Genomic DNA, 23,362 nt, shown 5'->3' with positions numbered 1-23,362 from the left:
GAAAATTGCTGAAAAATGGGTTGCTGAAAAAATGGGTTGTGCCCCCAATCTGGCCCGGTGACTGCCAATCACGGTCAGTCCCCTCTGTAGAATGACTTGCGCTACGTCACTATTGGTAGAGGTGTGTGGCACATAGTATTGGAAACAGGGACGTTAGCGGCCACCAAGTCAAGGGAGGAAAATTTCCGCTTCCCACCCAAATGAACTGAGGACATTAAATTTGGCCTAAAAGCAGCCCAAAGAAAGATGATTATCTTTTGGGTCAATTTTGTTTTTGTCTCAATATTTTGAGCCACAGGGTGCAGCTTCCCCACCCCCAGTCAGCACACTTACCGATTGGGAACTGGAAACTGATCTACCTAAAAAAGTGGGGCTAGCTTCTGAACTGAAAATTGGACATTATCTTTGGTTTACTGAACTAATGAATTGGGCCATATTATAAATTGTGGAGCTATGGTAATTTTGGCTAATACAATTCAGGGTGTTTTACTCACAATGAGCAACAGGAATCTTTGACACTGCTAGAGGCTGAAAATGGGACCCTTGACCATAACGCCGCACATACCCTTACCACCTTTAAAATGTGAGTGCTTCCCTCTCCCGGGGTAAGATGATACATGATGTTCAGGAAGGGTATTATATACAATGTGCTGACTGAATAGGGGAGAAATGATCTCTCCCCTTCCCCTATGCATAAAGTTGCGAGTATCTTCCCTTTCAGTGTTAAAGCACACATTAGACAGTAAATAAACAAATAAATAACATCATATTTTCTTCAGTATTTTATTACAAGTCAAACAAGAGCACAAACTAACATTAATTCTATACAGCCACTACACAGAGAGCACTGTTTATATTACAACACTAATTTGGTAAGGATAAACCATTCAACCTGGTAGCATGTCTAAAAATATGGCAAATATTATTAAAAGATGTGATGCAAGATCTGTTACATATTACACCAATTGTACCCTTAAAAAGTTGGTGACATTAAAGCAAGACCTGTCCACTATGAGGTATTCCAGTTGAAATCCATGCACCCCCTGGAAGATATGATCTTAAATTAATCTTCCACGCAGTGAGTGCATATTTCAAATGGGTTACCTAAAATGGGCGACTCCCATTGAAATATACATCCTGGGGTGAGAGATTAAGTTCATCTTATTCATACAGGGTGTATGGAATTCAAAGGAAATAATCTATTCAGTATACGATGGCACATTTTCACTTTAAAGTCATGTGCCATCTTATAGTGAACAGACTATAGCCATACAAGAAGATGAGTCAAAAGACGTCTGAAAACTTTTAGCATGCATGTATGTAATTTGGAAGAAAACAACTACACTTGATTTAAATTCCAATTTGCATAACAAGAGTCACACAGGTTTTATTAACACTTCGAAAATTGCAAATTGGTCGAAGTTGCCATATTGGTCAACAAATTCTGCTTCCGGTTTTGGCTAGAAAGAGAGTGGGTTTCTATTACAGTTTGTTTGGCAAGGAAGAGGAACTGAGAAATGAACTACAATTTTGACTGAGATAGAAAATGGAAACCTGCTGGTCAAACTAGTAACTCTTAAATAGGACAGCCTACCCAGCAAACACAAAATGTTTTATAGAAAACGTTGGAAAATTGGGCTATACAAAGGGTATAAAAACGTTTTTAATAACAAAACATTCTAACGAAATGTTACTTTAGTGTTTGCCGAATAGTATGCACAAATGTTTGCTTAAAATATTTTACAATAACATTTTTAAAAATGTTGGGTTTTTTTCATATAAAATTTAACAAAAACGTTTTCATGACATTTATATAGCCCCATATTTAAATATTAAAACGTTTATAACATCATTAACATGTATACAGTTAAAATTCGTTAAAAAGCATGTGCCTATTAACGAGTTGTTCGGACAAAAACAATTTTTTTAATAGTTTGTTGAACCTTTTCATGATTTTCTTTTAATTTACAATTGTATGTTACAGATATTTGTAAATTAAAAGAAAACAAAATTATAACCCTACAAATGTGTTCTTGTCCGAGGAACTTGTTAGTAGGCACATATGCTTAACAAATTTTGCGGGATAAAATATTTGTGTTTGCTGGGCAGTCAGGTTAGATAACAACTCTTGTTACACTTGTATATTTATATATATGTACATTATATATATAACAACTTTTTGCAAATGATGGCATTACATGCCATAAATAAAATAAAAATTTCTCCTGATAAATTATGGCATACAAACCATGTAAATGCAACCATACAAATGAGAATCAAACAATACAGTAACAAAAATAATAGGGGGTGGGGAACTTCAAAGGGCAACAATACCTCATAAAAGCAAATCATACAAAGTATTTGTTAGTAAATTGCGGTATTCCTTTCATGAGAGCGTATTTTACAACGTATGTCGTGTTACCATTGTTAATGCGCTGGTCTCCGATTGAGCTGCCAGTCAATCAACTACACCCAACGCTTCTTATGTGTTGTAACTTGTTGTAGTACGTAGTAACACAACAAGGGCATTGTAAGTACACTTAATTTTCAAATGGAACTAGGCAAAAAATAAGATTAAGAATATTTAGATGGACATGACTAGAGTCTGTCTCGTCTCAAGTTAAGAGTAATGCCATACATACATACATTTGAGGCATTTATATAGCGCTACATACATAAAGAGCACAGCGCATATGCCATGTTGGACTTCACAGTTCCGAATTTTGAATCAGTGTTAACATCGCCAGCATACGGACAAACAGCCCTTCTATGTGTGTGCACACACACCCGGCGGGATTAGGATAGCACACATGATATGAATCTGCGACTGATAAATCTAACATGGCGTTACTCTCAACATGAGACAATACAGATTATTATCATACATGACTCTCAAACAATACCACATGTTTATGTGGCCAAAACAGTTTTTAAAAATTACTGGTCAAAAGAATTGGTTGATAATTTCCCAAAAATACTTGAATACTATTTAAAGAATGCATTGTATATGTGCTATACGATAATCGTTTGGGATGGTAGAAATAAATAAATGAAATGGACATTACAACAAACACACTGCGCTCCCACAGCCTGACTACATATCTAACACTACCCATGTTCATATATATAAAGCACAGAGAAGATATCTAACACTTCCCTTAATGCATTTCTTCCATTTTCTCTACTGATCCGCTATCTAGTGCAACATGGGTCAATAGTGAGAAAATGTACCTCAATGAACAGAGAGCACATCCCGATCTTGATCAATTTGATTATTTCTTGACATGTTTAATCGGTCTATTCTCAAAATGAAAACAAAGGGAACCTGTACAAAGTAACGGGAGTGTCATTTGATGAAATAAGGTGATATGTCATTTGCAAAGGATTCTGGGAAGGGTAACATATCTTCTCTGCTATAAAGCACAGAAACGGATAGCAAAATACATATTATTGGCCCTAGCAATGACAACGATAAATCAGCAATTGAGTAAGTATCAAAAATTCAATATAAAATTCCATCATCAGTAACTAATTTTGTTCCTCAAAAAAGTTATCATATAGTATTAGTAGTATTATCCTTAATTCAATACAAGTTGTTTTTTTTATAACTCTTCATACAATCACAACAAATAACTTTGGTTCTGGATATTAAATATAAGAATAGAGACAAGGACAAAAATATAGGAGAAATGTTGTACAATTTCCACAATAATATACTTCTATATATTTTTTTTTCAATTCTTTAAAATCATTTTTAAGATGGCTCCATATTACAAGTCTGAAATATTGAGATGGTTAACGTATGTCATATTGGCAGTGGGTGAAAAAAGAACATTTGCTGAAATAAAACAAGGTTTATCCTTCCTGTAAAACTATTCCTCAATGTAGTCTTTTACACTAGCCTTAACAGGCCTGAAAAAAATGTTCATTTCCCTGGACTGTAGACAAATTTCCCTCCAGCATATCAGGATTTCCCACCATTTCTTAATCCAAAAAAAAAAGAAGCATAATTTCCCTCCAGATTACCAAATTTCCCGGGAATGAGATTTCTGAATTCCACATTTTTTCCAGGCCTGCTCCTGAATAATCTTACAGTAAGGATACACCAAAAACAAAACATTGGTTGAAAGAAAATAACAAGTCATACAAGTGTGTTAAAAGCCGAGGTTACATAATACATGGCAGCAAATAAGCAATGAAATCTACTTACACATGTTCACAATGATATAATACCAGACCTGCCAACCTACCGAAGTCAAAATGAGGGACAGTTGGCAGGTCTGTATAATACTTGTTTCATACCTGCCTGCCGCTTTTTGCTTCACTGCGCAGTCGCACCAGAAATGCTAGCGGTGATCAACAGCAAGCCAATATATCAACCATTTCACCGCTTTGCCCAAGTAGGAGTTAAATTAAAGTCAACTCAGCGGCAAGTGGCAGAAAGTATGAAACCAGCATAAAGATCACAATGCATTGTACGTACTTTCTTTTCTGGAGTAGCACATTTTCAAGACTATTTCCACAGTAGACTTGATATTTGGTTATATTAATTGCATTGTTTCATAATGCATTGTAAACGCAAGCTGTACACATAATACTATTACTCTTGATGACTTGGAGTATAAGTCAGTCACATACACACTGCTCACTAACATCTTTGTAAGAGTATTGCAATTACCACAAACAAAGTAACATTGCAATGTAACAGACAAGTTACTCAAAACTGTCAATTGAATCCGCAAAACAAAGCCTTTGTGATTTATTCTGTGATGTGTTCCTGATTATGAATGTTGTCAATTCAAGTGTAGTAACTATCATTATTTTGCATTGAAAACAACAGAATTGTGAGGTGATATCAGATGTGTCTGGTTTCACCTGCAATGGGATTCCAGCCATCAGAACCATCAGTGTGGTCACTTCTTTCACTAATTGTCCACTGAAGGCAAATATACACACGAGTCTGATGCATTAAAAGTAATGTAACATCAGCCTGCTACAATAATTGCCCACGTCATTTTTTTGTAATTTTGAGAACAAAGTACAAAATATGATTCCAGCATGCATATAAATGTATTTATTCACCAATCTTTGCACAAGAACAAATGATGATACAAATTCAAGGGAATGATCCAAAATGGATAGGGTGATTAGGTAACTAATGCATGCTTGAATCACATTTTGTACCTTCTCAAAATTACAAAAAATGACTTTGGCAATTACTGTAGCAGGGTGATAACATCCAGGTAAATGGAATTGTAAATGTCATTTTTGGATGGTGCGGATAAATTTCAGCGATGTACATTGCATTTTCTGACATTTCAGACTGTTGTCATCTTTACCGTCCGATTGCTACATTGAGGTACATATGTATTAAAGCACAACACCGTAATTGGGCAATTCCATTTGATTTTATAATCGACATTACCTGTGGCAGATTTTGGAAATATCTTCCAGAGAGGGAGTATGAATTTTTAAATGGAATCAACATCAACACACCAGCTAACTCAATTTGCAACTCACCCTCCCTCAGTGAAAGATTCAGGTTAAATCTTTCTCAGAGGGTGTATGAAATTCAAATGGAGCTGCCTAATGTGCTCATTCCATTTGAAATTCGTACTCCCCCTCTGGAAGATATTTCCAAAATCTTCCACAGGGGTAGAGTAGATTTTAAATGGAATAGCCAATTCCCACCAAACTAGGGTACCTGCCCTCCTGTCTAGATAAAAACTGTCTTCCCTGTTCATTGTGTTCAACATCAACTCTGAAAACAACCCTTAACCCCCTGAGCACTACATGCCGATCTAACATTGCCTCTGATTGGTCAATTACATGATATCTTCACTTTAATCACCAATCAGAATGGAGCTTTGCAAATAATTCACCCTGATTTTTTTGCGTGGTGAAATTATTCTAACAATGTTGCTGATTGGGCCAATTGATAATGAAAACTTCTTTTTGGCCAATCGGCAGGTATTTCTCATGGGGTTAAAATTTCTTAAGTACATAACAATCTTACTACAAAGATTTAATACAGATAGTATACAAATATATTATTTTCTGTAACAAATTGATCACACAGCACAGTCAAACAGGTTGGAATTTATATATCAAACGTCCTAAATCAAAAACGTTTTATGTTCTTAGAACAATGAAATTTTGGCTAGGAGATCAGCTGCCACCGGGACCAGGAAATCAAGTTTTCTGTTATCAACATTAAACTTGAGGGAATACTTATTGCCATCATTTTTATATTTTTAAATGATCTTTCACCATCCAACAACAACAACAAAAAGCCTCACAGTAAATTGCCATTCAAGCATGTACAAAGGCGATACAATTGGTGTGTATGCAAATATCTCCTTGTAACTAGACTGAACACAGTTGAATCACATGAAATATTCACCAGATCAATTTAGCAGTTTTTTGGTCATTTACAAGACAGTAAATTGCTGGTTCTGAAAATTTATCTTGTACATTGGAATGCTCATAAAGGCCCAACACGAGTAAACAATTGAATTTAATAATCAAGTTCTCGTTCAAAATATTCCTTGCAAGTTTAATGTTGAAAAGCAATGATTATGCACTCTTCAGGCTACAGTAATCAGTGAATGTGTTAACACAGACTGCTATTTGTAACAAACAGCAAAATTTCCCTTGCAATTATATAAATAACATCAATTAAAAACAACATTCATTCATCGCTTTCAAAAAACAACTCAAATACACGTATGTATATAATATTACAAGTTTCTTTTCAAACAGTGTTTTAACACAATTGCACTTTGGTACCTTTTTTTATAATTTTGTACAAAACATCAAACAGCCGAGTCCAAAACATTTTAACCTCAAAGAAATAGAATATGACTTTCGGAACTGAAAGAAAAAGTATCACAGTGCAAAACTGTGGGGATGATGATCTCAGACCAATCATGTGGAATGAATGCCATGGCGACGTCTGTCAAGACCACCAAAGAGAGTTGAGCTACAGAATGATATGTATTGGTCCATAATATGTACAGGGCTCGAAATAAGGAGGGCCCAAGGGCCCTTGGCTCCCAAAATCAGTGAGGGCCCACAAAAGACACATCTGGTGGGCCCAAATGGCCCGCAAAATTTGTGGCAATTTGCTCACTTTTTTGTGGGGTTCATAGGTTAAAACCAATGTCTCAAATTCGGGCCCACAAACATTGAAGATCAAGGGCCCAAATGGGCCTCAGAAATTCTGGCTTATTTCGAGGCCTGAATATGTAGGCATCCAAACTGAACATTAAGCATGATATGTTCCGTGGCCAACTTTGAACACAGTCTACAACACATGCTGATAAGTTTTACTTGCATAGATAATACTCCTTTTGTGTGCATCAAAGCAAAATATTTGATCAGTCTAGTACTAGCACACTCTATATAAGTTGCACATAACCTTCCATTCAACATTTAGATCTGTTTGGAGACTAACTGCTTGTTTGCTATTGGCCAATAGAATCTCGTATGATTAGCCGGTACTAGCAGTAACAGGGCTACTACGGAAGAGCACAGTTCCCTCTATTTCCCCTTCCTGGAAGTAACAACTTCCGGTGCAAGGTGAGGTCTTGGATCAAGTCTCAGCGTTGCCACTTGTAACAGTGTACCACTTTACCAGCCAGCAATGAATGAGAGGAGTTAATAAGCAATTTCCTCTGGCCTACTATCTGGTGTAGTCTTGTACCAAATCTTGCAAGGTTCTTACACTTTATGAGATATAGTACAGGTTGCAATGATTTAACTGAGGTCTTTCACCAGGCTACATTTGTACTTTCTCTCAATGTGTGTCACATTGGACTGAATTCAAATCTCTAGCACTGATTACACTATGGACCACAATAGCCTCACCCCCAATGGCATAGTTCAATAACCTCAAATTAAACAATCATAGTGCAAAATTTGACCTCAAGTTTCAGAGTATGAGTTTTTGTACCCAAATTTTCATAGGTCATTCAACGAATGTGCAAATCTATTGGGGTTAAAGAACTGTGCCTTGATAGATGAGCATGTTGTGGATCCTAGTGTTAGGTCGGATCTATCTCGGTGAACAGGGAGGACGGGTTCAGCAATGCATATCATTCTGTAACTACCCCAATACGAGTATCCAACGATTTTCTTCAACGTTTTAAATACATTAATGAATTATTTTAAAAACACATTGAGTCAGAATGTTTCCATAGCTACCATATATACCCATAATGTCTCAAAGCACTTTTACTGCTCAAAATAAATAAGTTAAAATGAGGTGCTGGTTGTTAACTGTACAAAGTCGTCACGAACGAGAGAATATTGCTTGGTACACACAAAAAAACTTCACATGCGCTCTCTCACACAACAAGTCACACATTAAATACATCACAAGTTCACCACAGATGACACGTCCATTGCCTTTTTTAGCCACCCAGTGACTTAGGCTGGAGCTACATATAACACATAACAAAAGGACTGGAGTGAATGTTGATAACAATGTCTGATTCTGAAGCAGACTAATATATATAGAACATGCTATATAATAATTGATATGTATGTACAATTGTTTTTGCTTCACATTACAATGTCCAGATTGGTGTTTGCAAGGACCTTGGCACATATTTTATACCTCAATGACAACTAGCATATTTCCCAGCTTGCAACTGCATTTGACACTTTAGCGGACCTACACAAAATTTCGCGATGTGACCAGAAGTAAAATGTTTTGGAAGGCGTTTATTACTTTTCATATGGAATCATAATATTACGCACAAGACTTCTGATTAGGCCAAGTAAAATAAAAAAAACATGTTTCACGTCCAGGTTTTTGAAAAAAAGGAGGAAGAGGGGGCTTTTTATTTTTTATCGCAAAATCAGTGTGAATACCCATAATTAGAGTTGTTTTAGCGTATACAATAATGCCTGGAAAAAGGAGGCCTCTTTTTATTTCATGTTCTGAGAAATAGGCCCCCTCTAACTATCACAAAACCATATAAAAGTGTGCCTTGTTTTAATATAAGGCTATAGAAAGCATCTCTACTTCCTAGACATATTTTATGAAAAGTTATCACTGAATTTCAAAAAATAAAAATAAAATTGAGGAAACCTCAAAAAAGGAAGCGGGGGGGACGTGAAACATGTTTATTTTTTTATTTGGCCTTATAGAGCCTATTCACTCAGGGCCACAACAATCATGTGACTACTGCAGGCACATGCGCACACAGTTCACATAATGCATGTGCCACATTTGGAAAAGTTCCAAGGTTAGTTAAAGGAGGATGGCTCCCCACTTCACGTCCATGAAAATAGAGAGTGCCAAAGTTCATATTTTACTTACTGACCTTGAGAATATCATGGCTGGAAATGTTTTGTTGGATTTTATAAGCCAAATGTGCCTAAAAAGGTTTGACTTTAACCCAACTTTTGAATTTAACCTACTTTTTCTCCGCATGTTATCAGAAGGTACGGAATACAATGGGAGTAGTGGTGTCGCAAGTGGTTTTTTTTTTTTGGGGGGTCAAACAAAGTGAATTGGGGGAATCAACCAATTTTGCCTAAAATTGCCACAAAAAGTTGAAAATTCTTGGAATTTTTGGGTCTTTAAGGCCTAAAGTGGGCGGGGGGCGCAAGCATGAATGAAAAATATGGAGGGGGGGAGACAAATCCCACAAGTGCAGCCACTGAGTGAGGATCAATGTCATTCAACCAAAGAAAATAACATGATTTCACCATACCATTCTCCTTTACCCATGCACTTCATGTCACCCTGACCATAAACAATGCTTTCCATTGCATGCACAGCTGAGCCAGCTAGCCAGGCCAACACTGTCTTGGACCACATCCAAACTTTACCCTGGCCTATTTCCAAACCCTCCCACAGTTAACCTCTCGTGTGCTGCAAGATGTTTGACATCGCCTGAGAAACAACTTGAAGGTTGCCAAGACAAAGTAATAGGTATTGATGCAAATAACAAAGTAGTTGGGCTTATAAAACACAAGCACATACTTGGCAAGTTGACTAATAATGAAATAATTTTATAAACATCAACTTTTGATGCTGTTAAGCGAAAAATGTACCAGAAGATTGTCTGTGCAGATGATATATAAATAGCACACAATGCTTAACAATATGGTATCAAAATATGAGTAGGGTGAGGAGTTTAAAAGTCCAGACACTTGGCATTCCATCACGAATATGAGCAAAACATAACCAAGTTGTTGCAATTTAATCTACATGTAGGGAAAATGCTAGTTGCCACACAATAAGGTAATACCAAATTCATGCAACATTCTTGAAAATTCATTTCCTGGTATCAAGTTTCTCTCCTTGATAAGAATATCACAAACTTCCATCTTCGTTGACATAGGAAACAAATTTCACTGTGAATATTGATGTGCACTGTATCATTAAAATACTATGCCAAGATCCCTCAAATACTGGACAAGTCTTTTTTTTTTTCAATTTCTTTTTTATACTTTTTGTTAGGTTTTTATATGTGTACATAAACAATCCACATGGCATGTTTGCACCAAATATTTTTTAAAGTCTGCCATGCTTCATCTGTTTGCTTACACATATTCATATTATTATAAGAATACAATATTCTCTAGCAATATATCACTATGTAATATATCATAAAGCTACACTATGTCTACAATAGCTACACTAAAATTACACTCATGATACAATAATACTGGGCCGTGGTGGAGGCGGCGTCGGTCTGGATGCCATCGGCGACGTCATCGGTCGCGTCGTGAGTCTGTCGACGGGATGGACAAGTTCAACGTGCAGTCTCTGCTGCGATGTGTATTGATCTACTTCTCTGTCGGCTTCCGTCGTGTAATTGTCCATTGTTTTCCGACACAACTCGATTCTTTCCACCTGCGGTGGTTCGACAAAATGTTGGGGAGGAGCGTCATCACGCTGCTTCCTCGCCTCATCTTCCGGTGTAGGTGTATGGGATGGAGTCTGTACAGGTGTGTTACCAGGGGTGGGCTTATCACCCTCCAAGTGCCGGATGGCTTGCACAATTGTCTCAAGGTTTTGCCTCGACGTCGTTGATGTTGTTGGGGCGACAGCAGGTGGGGCCTGCTGTGGTACTTGGTATTGGATCAACATCGTCCGCTGTTGGGCAGCGGCCACTTCTAGCTCTATTTTACGATCATGGAAAACTTGCTGCTGCTCCTGAATCTGGATCTGTGGAGTGGAATAAAAGGGTTGTTTATTTAGTTTTCATTCAAAAAGATGGTATTGGACAAGATTCTTATTTCAGATTACAAAGTTCACTCATAGAAAAAAGTTGGGACAGCAGATTTGAAATGACCTCGCACAATATGATAAATCATTCAATTCCTTTATAGTGTACTATGCGTCCAGTCAGTGCGTATTATTTTGAATGAGGTCAGATGGGACACGCTCGACTATGTGAGTGAACTGTGTAGTGCACAACACCTCTACTCCTCTAGTACTAGTAGATTTTATATTTTAATAAAATAGTTGATACACTGTGTCCAGGCCTACTATCAAACTCTACTCATGGAGTCGGGGGACTCTAGTAGTGTTAGCGAATCCTGGCAATCATTTTATTTAGCATCTTTCATATGTCCAGTACCTTGGTAGAGAACAGGTACTGGGTCTAAGCTGGATGCACATGTTATTGAATTGAAGGCGTGTGGGATGGCAGGCCCCATATTTTTCCTGTTTTAGCCCAATTTTACTGACTAATCCCACACCACTCCTCTTGTGTATCAGCTTTATTTCATATTTGTCTCACTATTTGCATGCAAACACCACTAGGTCATGCTCCTCTACTGCACCAAGCTCTTAGAAAACAAGATACACACCTGTTTAGCAAGTTCTTTGAGCTTCTCTGGGTACAGCTGGGCTTCCAGGGTTCTGTTCTGTTCTTCCAAGACCATACGGTACCTTCTCTCTCTGTCCAACTGGCATCTGAGCTCCACAATGTCTCTCCTGATGTCCTCATGAGGCTGTGGTTAGTACAAAATATGAGCAATTAGTAACCGATGCACTTTTCAAGTTGCGTTAATGTGGTGACAGAAAGTGGAAACTGAACATGGTCCATTTCACTTTTCAATTTGGGCTGATGTGGTCACAAATAGTGTGACTGCATTAGGGAAACTAAACATGGTCTATCACAAGTACAGGAATAGAGCATATACCTACTTTGTTTGCATCATGGTTTGTGATACTTGTGAATTGCGAACAACATTATCTTTACCTTATTTTATCTTTATCTTTTTTTTTGTATTTTGTTTGCATATATACAAGGAGGAAGACATTTGACTTACCCTGTTGGAGGGAATGGTATCTTCCATGCTCTCTGGGCTTCCAATTCCTTCGTCCATCATGCTATCATTCCGCTTTCTCCTCTTCGGCGAAGGAGAGTCGCCATCCTCCATCTTCTCGTATTTCTTGAGTAACCTTTTGAGCTGCACCACCTGGTTCAGTAATGTCGTCTTCTCCTGCTCGAGGCGGTAGATGTAGTCTGATGTCTGCTGCAAGATGGCCGCCTGCCAACCAAAAACACATGACACAGTTGTTGTTTATTAGGTGATGCAACTTGGGTATATCTAAATTGTCCATTTTGAAAGCTTTCTGATTGGGATTAACAAATGTTGCGTCAGCAAAGCCTACTGCTAAGGTCCAATTCTATGAAAGGGCTCTCAAACCTGCATGATGCATAAGTATGTGAAAGCCATTCTGGTTGACAGCAGACGCATAGCCCTACCATTGTATGAACTGGGCTTTTTACTGGCTTCTTTTTTAAATTTTATCAGAAAAGATTTCAATGTATGCATGTTTTACTCTACATGTACTTCTTTGAATTGCACAAAATAGTTGACAAGTGAACAAGTTGATAATTTAAATGTGAAATACCTTGCTAAGCTTCTCGCCATCGTGGTTGGGAAGTAGGGTGCGTAGAGACTGAAAACCAGAGTTGATACTCTGCATGCGACGTCGCTCGTTACTATTGGCGATTTCACGTCTAATGCGCTTCTCTTGCTCTTTCGGGGTACCGTTTGATGGAGATGATCTGTGGTCAAGAAAAAAAGAAAGTATTGCTTTCAATTAGAATATTTCTTTTAAAATTAACTTTCCTGGAATCTCGGATTTTGATATCAAGTCCGCAATTGCATCATCGCAACTGAAACTTGGTACAATTGTTGTTATTGAACACACATATCAATTTCTCACAAACTTTTTGATATCAACACAAACTGCCTGATTAAATCCTGTTAGCTAATTATTTTTAGAACACAATGCAAACAAATAAAGGGTTACATCTAGTTCAGGACACTACAGCTGTTGCGGAACTAAAATTCACTTCAGACGGTTTTGTTTTGTTTTTCATTTAACGAGTCAATCAGTTGTTTAACCTCGCACACAATGATCTTTGGTTACCAATTTTTAATAAAGTTGCGGTGAAATAACTCCAAACAGTGCACATTTATATAACACGTTTTTTAAGCCAAGGTGTGCAAACAAAAACAAAGTGGGCAAGTGATACTCAGTTCATTAGTCAGGTGTTTTCAAGTTCACTATAAAACAATTTCTTCCGCATGGATTAGATATAATTGAACATTTTACGCAAGTAAGTCAGGTAGAAAACAGGTGGGAACTAGGAAAAGGAAATCCTTGGAACAGGATGAACCAAACTTGCATGATTCATAATATGTTTTCTAAACACATTTGTTGACTATTTTCTGCATAAATTTAAATTCATACTATATAAAAAAATAAAATAAAAATATAAAATAAGGTAATTTTAAAGTTAACAATCCAATCATGGGATTGAGAAGTGAGTGGTAGAGGGACTGATACAATTACAATAAGCTTCACTTGGACAAGTTAGAACCAAGTTGTATAGTAGATCTATTTAGCTTCCGTACTATCCGAGTGACTCCGCAAGGAGTGTTGGGCAGTATGAATATCAAGATCAAGATCAGTGCTAATACTTAAAATAATCAAGATTTTTCTAAGCATATTGTGAAGCATCTGTGCTTATTTATGATGTATCATAGTGTCATCAGCTACCATAAAGAACCCACAACTAAAATACCGGTACCTAAAGTAAGAACTTAAGTCACACTACGTGACTAACCGCGCATCAACACATGCCTTCCATCCCAGCTGCCCCACAAATGTACCTTTGGCAATGTCTGCAGTTCTGCACCATAAACGTTTTCGCAGCTTCATTTTTGTCGTTACTAATTTTTACTTCATATTTTTATGCAAAATAATTTACTTTTAACTACCATACTCATACTTGGTACGATATTTCAATAAGATTCAGGATCATGATTTAAGTATTTCACGCCGAATATGTGCAAAAAATAAAGACTGCAAAAATATCGCACTGTCAAGGATGATGATTCATTCATGACCGAGGCACTAATTAGCCCGAGGGGACTTAGCTGAAGCACTATCCTGCACATACAATTCTGATACGTGCAATTAAACCAACACGGTGTGAAGACATCTGTGTCAACTAAAAGGAAACCAATTATGTAGGATTTGCGGACAAATACTAAATATTCAGGAACTGGTACTATGTATAATGTATATTATGCCAGCAGCAGTCAAACGAAATACTGGTGATTTATGTTGAATCAGTTAAAAAATACGAGCAGAGGTACATACGTCTGCGCAGCGCTGCGGTGGAAGTGGAGGAAGGCCGACTTAAAAGCGTGTTTACCTTTTATGGAAGTGTTACTGACAGTATTTGTCACTGAATTGTGGTTGGTGTATAATACGCCAAATACGGTGCATGATCACTGCATTGTAGGGGCACTGGGGTAGATAGAACTAGCAAACAATCCGATTGACACTAGGGCTCAACTGATTTTCAGATCGGATATTGGTTAAATCTTTTTTTTTTTAGTTTTCTTTTAAATTTTTAAATTTATAAAATGTGATAGATGAAGAGATTTACATTAGTTTGTGGTATAAAGGAAAACAAACTAATTTTTTTCGTATTTTTTTTTCTTCAAATTAACTGTGAATGACCCTCATGATCTTAGCACTTCAGAATACATGTAGGTCCACTGGTTCTCCAAAGTCGCTGAAAACATTGTAGTCAAATAGAATACATGCAGTAGAAGAAATAACTCACATTGGAATAGTAATTCATTGAAAAATTATTTTAATAAGCTCTAATGTATTTTCCTCATTAATCAAAATAAACAAGTACAATACACATAATACAAAACAAAAGCAATTCCTAAAGTGGGTCAAACATTTGTTGATTCACACAACAGAACCTTTGAGCTGTTTTGTTTATTTACTTTTAAACACGATAGGACCCGTGGAGGTCAGAAATCGGATATTTGCAAAGTACTTAAAGAGATAGTGTTGCGATAAATGATCAATGTATTAGATAAGATCCACTATGTCTGAGTGTCCTCCTATAAGATAAACTTGTAATGATTAATTAATACGCCATGTATACAAATTTGCCATTTAGGCCTATTTGTTTACCAAGTAGTGTTCTGTCATGCATGTATTTGTGTGTCATTTTGGAAATTACCGGTAAGTTCAAGAACACTATTCGAAATTTTGAAAATACATAATTTTGAAAAAGGTCTTTTGTTTCAAGATACAATTTAAAGGCCCATTCAGTCATCCCAGCAAAGCCAGGTGTAAAATTTTTTAAATTGTTTTATTGCCTTAGACAGTTAAGACTCAAGCCCCATACAAATACACATTAAACTTATCTACTCGCGTATAGATTCATGTAAAATGTCTCATTTCGTTTTTAATAGTAATAACACATGGCTTTCGTCTCAACCACCAGCAGGCTACGTAACCTATGTACATCTATATGACACTAACAAAGGTGCCAAAATCTAAATTTTGATGATTATTACGATCCTCCAGATGAGCAAATCACTGAATGGGCCTTTAAAGGACCGTTTAATTCAGTGCCCTGAGCAAAATAAACACAATGTACGGAAGCCTAAAACGCCTAATTACAGAAAAACACCTGTACTTTTTTGTGACAAGATTGAGATTAACGATAATTTTTTATAAAGTGATATTAAGGCCTGCAGATCACTCTCTCCTCTATGATGCCATATTCTATGCATATCAATTTAGCATCTAGGAGCTGCAAAGTGACACAAAACACCTTGAAAATTGATGAATTTGATCAATTGCTTTTAGTTTCATCATGCTACTTGACGCACATTTACTTTCATTTAAACAACTAGAGCGGTTCTCGACTTTATGCGGTTCTCGGCATAAGCGTCGCCACAATGCCTCCACCTTGAGGCGTATCATTTGAACCGGTGCAATTTCAACCCGAAATGACCTGCCAAAAATTTGGCTCTAAATGTTGAATGTACCCACCAAGTATCATGCCCATATGACAGTATTTACTAATTTGACCTCAGCTGACCCCTAGATGACCTTGGATGACCCCTAAATGACCTTCCAAAAATTAAACTTTAAATGTTGACTGTACCCACCAAGTTTCATGCCCATTCAACAGTTTGAAGTTATTTGACCTCAGATGACCCTGGGTGACCCCGGATGACCCCAAAATGGCCGTCCAAAAATTTGACTCTAAATGTTTATTGTACCCACCAAGTTTCATGCCCATACGACAGTTTTAAGTTATTTGACCTCAGATGACCTGTGGGTGACCTTGGATGACCCCAAAATGACCTTCAAAAAATTTGGTTCTAAATGTTTACAGTACCCACCAAGGTTCATGCCCATGTTTACAGTACTCATGCCCATATGATGGTTTTTGCTAATTTGACCTCAGATGACCCCTAGATGACCTTGGGTGACCTTGACCCACTAACCACACCTACTGGAATTTGAAGACCGCCAATGACCATCCCTCCACCAAATTGCATCACTATACATCTTACCAGTTGGCCCATATGACGGTTTTTGCTAATTTGACCTCTGATGACCCCTAGATGACCTTGAGTGACCTTGAACCACTAACCAAACCTACTGGCATGTGAAGACCGCCAATGACCATCCCTCCACCAAATTGCATCACTTTACATCTTACCAGTTCCGAGAAATTGGACCCATAAGCTCGGACGGACGGACGGACAGATGGACGGACAACCAGGAAACATAATACCTCCGGTGGAGGCATCACCTCCGGTGGAGGCATAAAAACACACTACAAGACTGTTCCTTATTTATATCTGATCATTTTTCATCAATAAACACGTAAAGGGTCATTGCTCCTAACAGAAATCAAAACAATCTTCATTCTTATTTCTTCATTGCAGTTGCCATGGAAACCTTGCAACAACGTTTTCATGTCAATAAACTTCTTCGCAGATGTAACGGGATTCAGATTGAGTCTCCTACTAAAGATACCGTTTACAGACGAGTTCAAATTGTTGTCTGTTCTTTTGTTTCAGCTCTGGTCTCGTTTATTGCACTTTGTTTTATTGACTTGTTAATTCTCTTTCAGACCCGCTGCTCTGCCTGCTCATGCCGTGCAACATTTAGTAAACACATAAGAGCCAATCCATGTCAATTCTAGGGATGTGCACTGCAGCACCTCTACAATTGTGGTAGATATTGTTGAGAAAGTAAAATGCTGAAAATTGAGCTTCATACTCCATTTCGTTTTCCCGTGGCAGCAATGTGAAATTTAGGGTAACCAAATGTGTCGCGACGCAAAAGACGATGTTTGGAGGCCCATAAATGCATAAAGCTCAAATTTTCAGCATTTTACTTTCTCAACAATATCTACCACCACACAGAAAAAGAAAAAAATTGAAGAGGTACTGTGATGCACATCCCTGGAGTTGACATAGATTTACTCATAAGAAGAAAGTCTGCCATTTTGACTACTTGATACATTACAGTCATTTGTGCAAGTGGTTAATTTTTGCGAGGGTTTTATTTTAGTGAATTTGCGATCGGCACTCCAATCGCAAAATTAACATATCACAATTAAGTATATTCATAATACAAATAAAAGTGTATGGCAATCACGAAAATTAATCCCCAAATGTCTTTCACTCCAAATCGTGAAAATAACTGAATGCAAAAATTACCACTAGTGTAGGTATTCAAGACTCATCACAACATATAAATAAACAAACCTCAACACCTAAAATTCATGGCCAAAATGCATATTGCAAAGAAAGCGCTCATCAGTGACAGGAACAAACAAAAATGCATAATGCATCTTTCATTTTGAATTTGAATTACATTTTCTAAGCACAAATTGCATCAGATACACGGTAGTGAGCAGTTGCGCAACATTGAGCAACCTACTGCACCAAAGTTGTGCCAAATCTTGAATCTCAGCGCTGAGCAGGCGACGCCAACCCACTAGACACACAACTCAGACAGACGAGGATGATGTTGATCACATCGTTTAGCGGCACAGGAGCTCTTAATATGCAAATAAGGTGTTTTTATTCTATCGTCGGTCGGCAGCATCCTCTTTTACTGCACCTGCCCTCGCTAACAGACTCAGCCCGTTCCATTTTAGAGCAGAGGGAGTGGTAGATGCCAGACACTGAACACTCAAGAAGTGCATCAAAGTGCAGCACAAAGTAACATTGCTCTCAAAATGTGGTGCAATGGCACTAGTCTTCATATCATAGATTTCCTTATCAAGAATGGGTAATGGTAAAATTATTTGCGAGTTTTTTACTTTTTGAAATCATCCCCACTGAAGCATTGGAAACTGGGCTAATTGGCTACGAGCCAGCACAAGCCAAAGCTCCAGACAACAAGAGATCAAAAAATATGCAAGAACTCAGCTGAACATTTTTAAAGGAGATACAACATATCTGCTCAGCATCAGCTTTATTTACCAAATACATTTGATGCTAGTATTGGATTGAAATGTGTGTTCCTTTCTCTTTTCGTACTGATAATGAAATCATACAACATTTAGTGTTACTGGTGCCGTCAAGTCAGAAAATTTTATTTTAAGAACTTTGCATAATTTTGCCCAGCACACATTCAAATTTGAGAAAGGTCCAATTTGACAAACAAAACATATCTTGCAAAAAATCAATCTTCCCCATAAATTAAAAGACGACACATTAGGCACAGCCTGACTGTCAGCTCTGCACACCCAAGCTAAGCTTTGCAGCTCGCATCTGTTCTGCTAACACCTACGCACTACACCACCGCAAAGTGCGCAAATATGTAACCAGGAAAGCAACAACATAATTTGAAACTGTACAGCTGATCGTCAGCTGAGTTTGCCACCACACTCCGCAAAATTGGCTTTCGTCCCAGGCACGTAAGCACTATTTTACTGCAGCCACAGCTACCACCATTTAAAGTTCCTTGCCCCTTTTTCAAGGCTCAACCCAATTACAACACAAAACACTATTGACTGACCGGGGAAAATCCCAGACTGTTGCAATACATACAAAACATTCATGTCCCACAGCAAAGTCACATGGAATGGCGATTTAAATCTATTTTTAGCAGCAGTGTGTGGTAAAATGAAAACACTGCCAACCATGTGATGTGACACCAAGCGCAGACAGCGCATTGTATAATAATCACAAGAGAAAATTTAATACCAGTCCATTGCACAGCACCAATTGGTAAACGTTTCACCATGTGTGCATTTTAAAAGCTACTTCCGTTTTCATTCTGGTGACAGTTCATCAAAGAGCCAGTTAATTTTTATGTCCCTTCTTTCAACTGCAATTTTCTGATGATCATAATCGAAAAATTGCTTTTGATCTTCAATAATTTTTCTTGACTTACTGAAATTTGCTTACAACACTAAAACATAGATCAAAACAAAGAAAGCCTTGTAACAACAAATAACCTGAGAAAGTCAGACTTCAGAAAATTACAGACACTAAACACAGGTATTAAGTATCTGTGAGAAAATATAGCTTTTCACAATGAAATAAGGTACATACATGTACATGTATCAATTAATGTCCATGACGTAGATGTTTGGGCATCGCTGCCCCTCGTTAATTAATCTCAAACGGAGGAGACACACAAACAATGCCTCATCATATTTAATTGCACAAGTGCGAGCATAGTCTAGTCTGGCCTCGTGCCAAACAGTCAAGTTCAAAGGCCAAGTTCTTTTGTCCCACAGACCCACTCAGATGACCAATGTGCCTGGGGGAATGGTCGCTCATGTTTACTTTGTCTCCCTCCCCATGTTGGGCAGAAATCGGATCTGCCTGCATGAAATGATGAAACAATGCATCTGACGTGTCATTAGAGGTAAACAGAAATTATAATAATTATCAGCAAAATTCTGTTTTGACCATTCCTGTTCAAATTTATCATGAAATAAACTTAATTTTAATTATATATTTTTTGTCATCCATTTCATTCATTATTTCAACAAAATATTAATCTTTAAATAGTGAAATTCAATATAAAATTTGCTATCTGGGCCTAAAATGGTGAAAGTCATCGGGTAAATAAATAAATGTTGCAGTTGTTTTTTTAATTGTGTAAATCTCACTTTTTAGTGTTGGCCCAACTTGATTCCCAAGAAGTAAAGTTTACCAAATGTATTGAAAGCAAATGACAATGTGTATGACACAAATAGAAAGGTATTTCCGATATATAATTATTCCAGGCACCATGTATTCACCTGCAGTGCTGGACAACACAAAACCCGAACTCAGCTGGCTTTGAGGCAAACAATTGGTGTCTCCCAATACCAAGGAAGACTAATCAAACAGGAAAAGGCAATACCTGATCACAAAAGATATTTTATTTATCTTTCACCAATATAATGCGCATAACTGGCATACCTGGCTTTTGTGTGGGTCTTGTCTAGTGCATTCAGGTTGGGCACCCAAGCACACTTGGGTTTCTTTGTCATTTATTAAATCACAATTCAGTCTGAGAAAAGACCTTTAAATGCCCTGGATATTTATGACTTGAATGATGATGGTTCTTTGAAATTTTTAAAATGAAACTATTTCCCTCAAGTCTATTTCTGCTGACTAAATGTAAGTATTTAATTCAAAAGAATAATATTCATTTTTTTTTAAATATATTTAATTTAATTAATACATTTACAAAATAACAAATTAACTAAACAATAAAGATAACTTAGATAAGGCCTAAAGACTTGAGTTGATGAAAATCTCAATTTACTTGGGTAAAGCTACCATAAATAGTCTTGGCACTGCCACTGTATTTAACTGTTGGTCAGATTTTACCATAAAAATGATTTAAATTATTTCAAAATTTTTATGCTAGAATATTATGCTTTTAAGGTCAGTTGTTGCATATTAAATTATATCATTTATACAGAAACAAACAAATGCTTTTTATTTTATTTGAGATAGAGCGAACTGATTACATAAATTGTCCCAAGTTGAAACTTCAGTAAGTATTTGAACAAATACAAGTTAAACATGTTAAACAGACAAAGATAAAATTGATAAAAACCAAAACAATAACATTACATATAATATAAACAATAATAGCACAACTAATAATAATAAGCTACTAGTACTACTACTAACTATTAAAAACACATAATTTTAACTTTTGAAATTAGTTCTGACTTTTACAAGAACAATCAAGAAATCACAAGTAAACAGTTCATATATAGGCCTAAATTTTCAGTAAACAAATATTTTGAGAGTGCATTATTAATAATCTGTTTTATAGAAAGATGTTTCTGTATTTTGAAATTTGCACTTTCAATACCATATTACAGCATGGGATAAACCGGCCAGCCACATGACATTTAGCCATCATCGGAGCCGCACCCAGCCAGACAAATCAGCTGATTGAATAATGCTTGTACCATTGCCAGTCTACGCGCACCGATCAGCTGATTTATTATGTGCATATAGCGGTCTCATTACCATAATGCAGCTTGCCACCCACGCTTTCCAGCCACTGCCCATCATAAGCCCAGGGTTCGGTTGGCAACATAACAAACACGTGTGCCACACCAAAAATACATTACAAAACTTAATGTAAACATTAATGCGATCAAACTAGTAATTAGTATAATGTACATTTGGTTAAAAACATTTTGACATTCGTTCACTCCGTTTAGCAACTACGTTCAGGTAGTGAAATTATGATTTCCGGCACTATTTTGTTTTGTGTAAACGTACGTACGTCATGTACGTGTGATGCGGATTGCCACGCCGTATTTTTCTCACAACACAACATCAATGAAACGTAATAAAAAACGCAAAAAATCACATAAATAATTTCCGATTATAAACGAGTTAACTACCAACGTGATCTATGAATACTATAAATACATGTTATATAAGTAATACAAGATTTAAGTATCAGTAACTAGGGTAAAAAGATGTGCAAAATTCAGTTTTGGAACACGTGGATGACCCTTTTCAAAATGTCAATCCCGGCGTTGCGACCACGCCGTAGTAAATTTGAGCTATCAGCTGTTCGATTCAAAATCATATTTTGGTCTCGTATGGTCACATTAAGCAAAATTGGATTTTGCAAAATAATCCAAAGATAGGAGACGTATATCAATTATCAATACCTACATATGATGAATTCAGATTTTGGTTAGAAATTGATAAAAAACATGTTTTATTTTCCACAACAGCTCATTAAAATTCATTTAAATACCCGGCTTACCTTCCATCGAAAGGGGGTCCTACAACGTCGTCGTGTACATTAATTCCGGACGCAGACAGTTCTTTTCCCATCTTCTTCAGATAGTATGCCATTTTAACTCCTTTCACCTGTCAAAAACACAATCTGGAACGCAATATTTACCAATAAAACGCAATATTTCGGTCGATAACAAAATCTTACGGCGTGCCCTGTTCGTAATTGAGTGCGTGTGTGGCGGGAAAGCAAGCCAGCTGGTTCTCAGCTGCTACTACGCGGGCTCAAGGCTGTAAAATATCGCACCGCCTGATGATGTCGAATGACAAACAGGGAGAAATATATCATCTTTTAAGTTTTTATTTATTTAAAGAAATAACTGGTTTTATGCTAAGGATAATTCTTATATCTCGGAGACAGCAACTCCCTAGCCTTTCAGTAAGCAAGTTTAAAACATGTAACTATATTAGTATGGCGTAGGTACACATGGTTAAAATGGTTGCAATCAGCTGACATCAGTTAGGTCGGCGCGCCTGGGCCACTAAATGTGTAAACAGCTGTGCGAAATTCCTTTGTCACAGACTTGGGAGAATTAAGTATAAACACACAATTTTGATACTTATTAGCCATTTTTAGTCCAAGTTTACTCTACTAGTTAATTTCACTGGATTTATAATTTAACGATATATATTTCGTAACTAAATAAAGTAATAATAAGCATGCAATTACAAGAGAAAAATATTTTTTTTCATGCACTAAAAATATTCTTAGAACACATTGACTACCCAACTTCAATGAATGGTA

The 23,362-nt window shown here is 36.9% G+C and overlaps 1 protein-coding gene across 1 annotated transcript; it reads right to left on the bottom strand.

The window, feature by feature from the left end:
- Nucleotides 1–3,990: 3,990 nt before the first annotated feature.
- On the bottom strand, nucleotides 3,991–22,914 carry LOC140160878 (transcription factor AP-4-like). Its single transcript, XM_072184211.1, has 5 exons — nucleotides 22,586–22,914; nucleotides 12,890–13,046; nucleotides 12,301–12,522; nucleotides 11,836–11,979; nucleotides 3,991–11,188 (listed from the first exon to the last, which is right to left on the bottom strand). The coding sequence occupies exons 1-5, from the start codon at nucleotides 22,675–22,677 to the stop codon at nucleotides 10,670–10,672; spliced, it is 1,134 nt and encodes a 377-aa protein (XP_072040312.1). The 5' UTR covers nucleotides 22,678–22,914; the 3' UTR covers nucleotides 3,991–10,669.
- Nucleotides 22,915–23,362: the final 448 nt, after the last annotated feature.

This window comes from Amphiura filiformis, chromosome 9, assembly GCF_039555335.1.
Source record: "Amphiura filiformis chromosome 9, Afil_fr2py, whole genome shotgun sequence".
NCBI lineage: Eukaryota > Metazoa > Echinodermata > Ophiuroidea > Amphilepidida > Amphiuridae > Amphiura > Amphiura filiformis.
The sequence above is the reverse complement of the archived record's forward strand: the minus strand, read 5'-3'. Positions and strand labels throughout refer to the sequence as shown.

Bases quoted from the DNA above. Each gene is read 5' to 3' on its own strand.
- LOC140160878 (XM_072184211.1), bottom strand. From the start codon at position 22,677: ATGGCATACTATCTGAAGAAGATGGGAAAAGAACTGTCTGCGTCCGGA. The intron at 13,047-22,585 runs GTAAGCCGGGTA...TCTTGACCACAG, and splicing joins GGACCCCCTTTCGATGGAAG to ATCATCTCCATCAAACGGTA. The intron at 11,189-11,835 runs GTGTGTATCTTG...TCCACTCCACAG, and splicing joins TCAAAGAACTTGCTAAACAG to ATCCAGATTCAGGAGCAGCA.